The 7,724-nt window shown below is 35.9% G+C and overlaps 1 protein-coding gene across 1 annotated transcript; it reads left to right on the plus strand.

The window, feature by feature from the left end:
• The first annotated feature begins 2,457 nt into the window (after positions 1–2,457).
• Positions 2,458–7,288, plus strand: LOC107465096 (protein NRT1/ PTR FAMILY 4.6). The gene is made up of 6 exons (XM_016084086.3): positions 2,458–3,072; positions 3,148–3,214; positions 3,296–3,513; positions 3,789–4,211; positions 5,184–5,302; positions 6,035–7,288. The coding sequence occupies exons 1-6, from the start codon at positions 3,070–3,072 to the stop codon at positions 7,023–7,025; spliced, it is 1,821 nt and encodes a 606-aa protein (XP_015939572.1). The 5' UTR covers positions 2,458–3,069; the 3' UTR covers positions 7,026–7,288.
• Positions 7,289–7,724: the final 436 nt, after the last annotated feature.

The following is a 7,724-nucleotide window of genomic DNA, read 5'->3' on the forward strand; positions in this document are numbered from 1 at the left end:
TATTGAGCAAGTTTGTGGAGACACAAGCGAGGAAAATCAGAAGGGTGGCGTATAGGTTACTGGCACCCATGGAAAATGGAGTCTTCCAGTTTCGGCTATTTCGACTTCACGGGGACGAGCATGTGCGACTGATGTTCGACATGCGTATTTTACAACTAACCTCGTCGAAATGTAGCCGGTCAAGGGAAACCCTCCAACGTAGGACCCTAGCCTCATACTGATCCCTGCTCTGCTGCAGCAATCCAATCAACCTAACACATCGAAGGATAGCATATACGGTTCGTTAAGTAACATATCAAAAGTTTTGACAAAATTATTTAACTCAAGTACGTAAAAAGACATTTCTCACCTCGCAGCCAGCAGATAGTGGTAGACATTTCTATCTGGTGGACACTACGGTGAGAATCTCTGATAGATCCAGGACATCAACAATGGAGTGCAGCCAGCGATGTTCGTGACGCCCCATTGAACCGCCAAAGATAGGGATTGATACGTCCAGGCCAGAACAGCCTAGCCCCACGAAAACGCTCTACACTCCGTAAAGTCTCGGAGCAGCAGTAGCCAACGAAGGTGTACCAGATTATTGAACTTGTCGGTCATCAGATACCCTCCGATCAGTAACATGATGTAACACCTGGCGTACTGTCGGAGGGTCTCGGGATCGTCTGTCTGGGGCATCTGGCGAACACGATCCCGTAGCCACACAAGCTTCAGCGTGAACGACTCCTTCTGATTCGCCTGCTGTGCTGCCACGGGAGGCCTGGCACCGAGGAGCTGCTCCACCAACGCCCACATTTCTGTATGGTACCACTACCAAAGTTACGGAGGCACCCCCACGGGGTTACTGTATGTGCGTAGGCCCAGGTGGTACGCCACGTCCTACGGGGTGATGGTGACCTCACCCCACGGGAGATGAAACGTGTGCGTCTCTGGACGCCATCGTTCCACCAGTGCCGAAATCAGGGAGTTATCAAAAGTAAAATCTCTGAGTGGCACTGTGTCGTCAAATCCGGCCTCGACCAAATACGGAACGATGGCGTCCGATGGAGGTAAAGTGTGGCTTACTCGCCGGGGTAATAGGAGGCGAGACCTCTGATTAATGACAAACAAAAATAATATTTAAATTATATGCAATCAATTATAACTTATAATTTGTTTAACATTTTAACAATTTAATTTTACCTTTGATAATATTTATCTCCCACAAGTCTCAAGATTAATTATTTTTATTATTACTTTTATTACAAATTAAATAGAATTTTTTATTTTTATAAATAAAATAAATATAATATTTACCAAAATAAATAATTTTTAAAGAAATTACCAAACAAAGTCCTAAATTTCTTATAAAATAAAAGTGGAAAACCTTAATATCATAAACAGTGTTATACTATCATGGGATTACATTTATAAGCACTAACAACATAGTACGGGAATAACAGAGTTCCAAACTGATAACATTCATGTCATACGAACCTAGCGCAAGCGGATAGAGTTCTAAATTAAGCCTACAGACCTAACTCCTAACTCATATATATCATCGTTTCTAGACATGACTACCCTAACAATGCCAAAATCATTAAATTTAACAACCATAATGAAACTAACCTTGAAATCGACCGCCAAGGTGTAATGTGTCGTCTCATTCAGCCTGTTTATGTCGCAGTCATTCCCCATTTGGCGCGCCATCACCGCTCGGGCCACAGGTATAGTTAGAAAAGGTTAAAATAGAGGAAAAAGATGTCGAAAAAGTGAAAGTGGGACCCGAAAGTCGGTTGTAAATGACTTCTATATATAGAGGCATACGAGACATATCTTATTTATAGTATAAACGAGATGGCAATGCACGTATCTCGTTTACACTATAAACAAGATATACACGTGTCACGCTTACGTATTATATCTTGTTTATAGTGTAAACGAGATACGTACATTGTCATCTCGTTTACAATAATTTTTTTAAAAAATTTATTTCGATAATTTTTTTAAAAATTATTTATTTTAATAAATATTACATTTATTTTATTTATAAAAATAAAAAATCCTATATACAAGTAGTTACATATTAGGGGGAAAAAATGGTCTGCTACTAGTGAACCCTAGATACTCTATACACCTATATTCTACCTAAGAAGGTAGACGAGACGGTAACAATTATTAACATGACATATTAAGAGCACGTTATTAGGGAGGAAATAGGGAAAACCATGTGACATATGCATCATTTTATGAAGTAGATTTTATTGAATTTAATCAATTTATTAAATAAGAGTTAAAAAAAATTAATTGGATTAATCGAGTTTTTTCTTACTTGTATATTTAAATAAATGTTAAAAATTTAAATTTCATATTATGTACATAATAATTTATTGATTAATAACAAATCCTTATAAATAAGTAATTGATCACATGCTAAGCATGGGTGTCATACTTATCATTGTATCAACCAGTAGGGATTTAGAAAAAAGGGGGTCTTCCCCAATTTCTGTATTTATACTCTTCCTTTTAATTTGACCCCTCTTTTGAGCGTTACCGAAAAGCTGCTGGTTTTAAGAACAAAGGGGCCTCACAAATGCAGAGAGACAAGCATAAAAATCAAGAGGAGTGGGTCTAATATGTTGGGTTGATTAAGAAATTAAGATCAATAATTCATTTATCATCCATTCTTAGCAATCTTAAACCACCCGTGGTAGCTTCTTCCATTTCAATTTTCTTTTTTTAATTTTGGTGCCATCTTCAATAATACACATTTCGTGCTCAAAAAGTTGAAAAGTGTCCCCAAAAGAGGAAGAGAGAGAGGAGGAGGGGGTTGATTCACATTTCACACACACACACACTGATCGTGATAAATAATAGCATAGGAAAAGAACTAGTCATGAAGAACAGAAGCAACTGTTCCAGAAGGGGTAGTAATAAAACTTAGGACCTATATTGTACATTTTATATAAGTTGAAGGCTACTCTCTTTAGTACTCCAATACTCAAGCTTTTTCTTCTAAAGCTTCCTTTTTGGGTTCTACGTTCACCAACACCACTTCCACAACCACCATTCTCCCTCTGAATCTCAACAATGGTAAGCATATTCCTTCATAATCCATCATTCTTTATATGTCTAAGTAGCTCATGAGTTACAATTTTGTTGGAACAGCGAGACAAAGAGGAAGCAAAAGCATGGGAGAAGAAGGGTGGATTCAGAGCTGCAATGTTTGTTTTCGGTAAATAAAAATCAAATCTTGAAAAGAAGTATGAATACCCATTTGCAAATGTTTGATTATTGTTGCTTGCTGCTTTGGTAGTGTTGTCAGCATTGGACAACATGGGTCTGGTGGCGAACATGGTGAGCATGGTGCTCTACTTTTATGGCGTTATGCACTTTGATCTGTCAAGCTCTGCCAACACTCTGACAAACTTTTTGGGTTCCACTTTCTTGCTCTCACTCGTTGGTGCTTTCATCTCCGATACTTACCTCAACAGACTCACCACATGCTTGCTTTTTGGATCACTCGAAGTCACGGTAACCACTCATCATCTAAAACATAAAAAAAATATAAATCCTACTCCAATTCCCAATATCTCCAAATAAACAATTCAATTGGTCCGCAAAAAGAGGCTTTTACTAATTTAGTTTGTTTCTCATTTCTGACTCACAAAAATCCTTTCTCCCTTCCCCCGCTGTTAAACGTCGGAATACATTAAAGAATTGTTTGTGACTTGGGTTTTAACTTTTAACTTTCAAGAGGAATAGACCATATTTTTTCACTGCAAAGTCTCTGTTTTGTTATATTGCAGGCGCTGGTAGTGGTGACAATTCAAGCGGGCACAAAGGCGCTACAACCAGAAGCATGTGGAAAATCAAGCTGCGTGAAAGGAGGAGTAGCAGTAATGTTGTACACGTCACTGTGCCTGCTGGCATTGGGATCGGGGGGAGTGAGGGGTTCCATGACGGCACTTGGGGCGGACCAGTTTGAAGAGAAGGACCCGAAGGAAGGGAAGGGTTTAGCCACCTACTTCAATTGGCTTCTGCTCAGCACAACGCTCGGCTCAGTTGTGGGCGTTACTGCCGTCGTCTGGGTTAGCACGCAGAGAGCATGGTACTTGGGATTCTTGATTGTAACCGTTTCTTCCTTCCTTGGATTTCTCACTCTTGCTCTTGGCAAACCCTTTTACAGAATTCTACCACCTTCTCAAAGCCCTCTTTCAAGGATCCTTCAGGTTTTTCTTTTTCTCCTATTTTAGTGAAAATTCATATATCCGAAAACTATTAAATAATTTAACTAATTTAACTAATTTTTTTTTAAAAAACTCTCTATGAAAAGTCAATTATGTATTAGTTTTTACCTTATTTTTAAGATTTTTTTTCTTACATATTGGTATAATCTTGGTGTAATACTTAATCATTGGATTTTATGGTGTTTTTCAAAATTGTGTGAACATTACAATACGCCTCCTTGTATTGAGAATACGCCCCCCTTGTATTGTATATTTTAAAATATACAATACAAGGGGGGCGTATTGTCAATACAAGGGAGGCGTATTGTACTGTTCCCACAATTTCGAAAAACACCATAAAATCCAATGATTAAGTATTACACCCAAATTTTTTCAATATATGATAAATATCAATTAGACATCTAATTTTTTCAGTAATATTAGAAAAACAAAAATAAATAAGTAAAACTTATCTTATTTAACATTTATTAATTGTCACAACAATTAATGAATATTAAACAAAATAAACTAAAACTATTTTTGATTAATTTTCTTTGGTCACTAAATATTTTTTTTTCTATAACTAACTTAGTTGATTTCATTTAATAAACTAATAATGACCGTTTTCAATGTATTTAGTTGAACTTTCCTAATTATTTGAATTTATCACGGATATGGTATAATTCAACGTATAATTAATTTTTTCTTTCTTTTTGATAATTTTTGTACGTAATTCACTAATGTTGTGTATTGACTGTATTCACTCAACAATTAATCTCATATTTTCTTTGACTTAAAATTTTAGATTATGCTTCGTTGTTACTGTTCTATATACTATTCTTGGTCCCATTGAATTAACATCCTTGAATAAAAAGGATTTTCTAACGTACTGAACAGAAATAAAAAAAAAATGTTAGTTGACTAATATTTTTTTATTAAGTCAATAATAGTTAATTTTTTTATTTTTCACTACAGGTTATTGTTGTGGCTTTCAAGAACCGAAAGCTACCACTACCAGAATCCCATGAAGAACTATACGAGATTAGTGATAAAGACTCAACAACAGGGAAGATTGCACACACAAACCAGTTAAGGTAAAGATTTTCCATTACCATTTCCACAAAAAAAAAAAAGTCGATGTCAAACGTATTTTAGTTAAATATATGAAATGATATAAAAATGTGTTCGTGCAATGAACTTTTTCTTATTTACCCTGAAAAATTGAAAAGACAATTAAACAAGTGCACGGTCCAGCACAGTGGCGTGTTAGGAATTAAGATTCTTTTTCCTTCATGTACGACGGAGTAGGTAATGCCAAGCACTATGGCCCTACAACTATGGCTTTTGCACGTTTGCAGCAGCAGAGATACTGAGAATGATTACCCAAAAATTTTACTATCTTACTCAAAATCGCAAGCAAAAAAGTTAAAAGTTTTTTTCTTTTCTGACACTTCTCAGGGATAAAAGTTTGTGAACAAGAGTCAGTACTTTGAGCAATCAAGCTTCTTTGATTTTAATATTTTTTTTTTCAAATTATTAGATATTTTTGGGGTGGTTTTTAATTTGGCAGTACTTTACTGAGAGAATATGAAAAGGAAATTTCTTCTGAATAGCAGCCATGTTCAATGATTTCTTTTCTTATCTTTTGCATTTATTGTTCTCTGTGAAACCAAATTAAATTCAACTTCTAGTGTACAAAATTTATGAGTGTTTCCAGAGAAGGTGGTAAAATTGGTAAAACCTTAAAATGTAAAATGGGTTATGACTTATGGTGTCTTTGATAATTCAAACATGATTTTTTATGGAGTTTTGGTTTGTTGGATTAGGTTCCTAGACAAAGCAGCAGTTCTTCAAGGAAATTTTGAACCAAAACCGTGGAAAGTTTGCACTGTGACACAAGTTGAAGAAGTGAAGATCCTAACAAGAATGTTACCAATATTAGCTAGCACCATAATAATGAACACTTGCCTAGCACAGCTTCAAACATTCTCAGTTCAACAGGGGAATGTAATGAACCTAAAACTCGGCTCCTTTACCGTTCCCCCAGCATCAATTCCGGTGATACCCCTTCTCTTCTTATGCATCCTAATCCCAATTTACGAGTTCTTGTTCGTGCCATTTGCACGAAAGATCACAAACCATCCCTCTGGAGTCACTCAGCTCCAGAGGGTTGGCGTTGGACTAGTACTCTCTTCGATTTCAATGATGGTAGCCGGAATCATAGAAGTGAAGAGAAGGGACCAAGCAAGAAAAGACCCTTCAAAACCAATTAGCCTATTCTGGCTTTCATTCCAATATGCGATTTTCGGGATTGCAGATATGTTCACACAAGTAGGCCTATTGGAATTCTTCTATAGAGAAGCACCAAAAACAATGAAATCGCTATCAACTTCTTTCACATGGCTAGCAATGTCCATTGGTTACTTCTTGAGCACGGTATTTGTTAATGTAATAAACAGCGTCACGAAGAGGGTGGCGCCGAGCAAACAAGGTTGGTTACATGGATTTGATCTGAACTCGAACAATCTCAACTTGTTTTATTGGTTCTTGGCCATCTTAAGTTGCATAAATTTCTTCAATTTCGTTTATTGGGCGTGTTGGTACAAGTACAAATCCGAACAAGAGTATCAAGATGGAGATCAAGAACCAAGGGCGAGGGCGAAATCCGAATCCGAATCCGAAACAAAGCATATGAAAATGGTTCACCAAGGAATGATGATGATGGGTAAAAGCAGCCAAACTAGTGAAGCCAATAGTGAGGGACCCTCTTCCTCTGATGAAACAGAAGATGGCCAAAGAGAAAGAAGCAAAGTATAGAGAGAATGGAAGAAGAGAGATCATAAAAGTCAAGGAAAAAAGGAAGGATCAAAGAGACATGATTTGATGTGCTGATAAATCCGTGGATTGTGGAATTTGAAAATCTCCTCCTTGATAATACATGTTTTGGTTTTTATGATTGATGGGTAGTTGGGTACTGTTTTGGCTCTGGCGCCATCTCTCTGACTCTCTTTTGCAGAGTTTAAAGGTTTTCCTCTTTTGCTTCTTTTCTTTTTAATATATATTTATATAAACTTGCCTTATATATCATCATTAACCTGCAAATGTTATTGCCTACTAAGCAATCTGTCTCAAACAATCTATGAATTAAAGAATTAAAACAATTTTATTGGTAATCATTTACAAAATATTTCTAATTAGCTTGTATCCTATCCGAAAAATTTTCAAATATATCTTTATACCGATTTCAGTAGTTTTTAACAGTTGATTTCAATTATAAAAGATATATATAATATATATAATTAAAATCAACGATTGAAAATTACTGAAATATCAGTCTATCGATATACTTGAATATTTTCCTATCCTATATAATGGAGATGTAACAGTTTAAGTCAGATTCTAATATCTATATATATACTAGAGTCCATGCTAACAGAAAATTTGTTTATATACTTCTCCGGTTCTCCCTGTTGGATAGAATCATTTTAGAAAAAGATAATTATTTGGGAAATAGAA

Source organism: Arachis duranensis, chromosome 9, assembly GCF_000817695.3.
Source record: "Arachis duranensis cultivar V14167 chromosome 9, aradu.V14167.gnm2.J7QH, whole genome shotgun sequence".
Classification (NCBI taxonomy): Eukaryota; Viridiplantae; Streptophyta; class Magnoliopsida; order Fabales; family Fabaceae; genus Arachis; species Arachis duranensis.

Coding starts and splice junctions, on each gene's coding strand:
- LOC107465096 (XM_016084086.3), top strand. Junction 4,212..5,183: donor CTCTTTCAAGGATCCTTCAG/GTTTTTCTTTTT, acceptor TTTTCACTACAG/GTTATTGTTGTGGCTTTCAA. Junction 5,303..6,034: donor GCACACACAAACCAGTTAAG/GTAAAGATTTTC, acceptor TTGTTGGATTAG/GTTCCTAGACAAAGCAGCAG.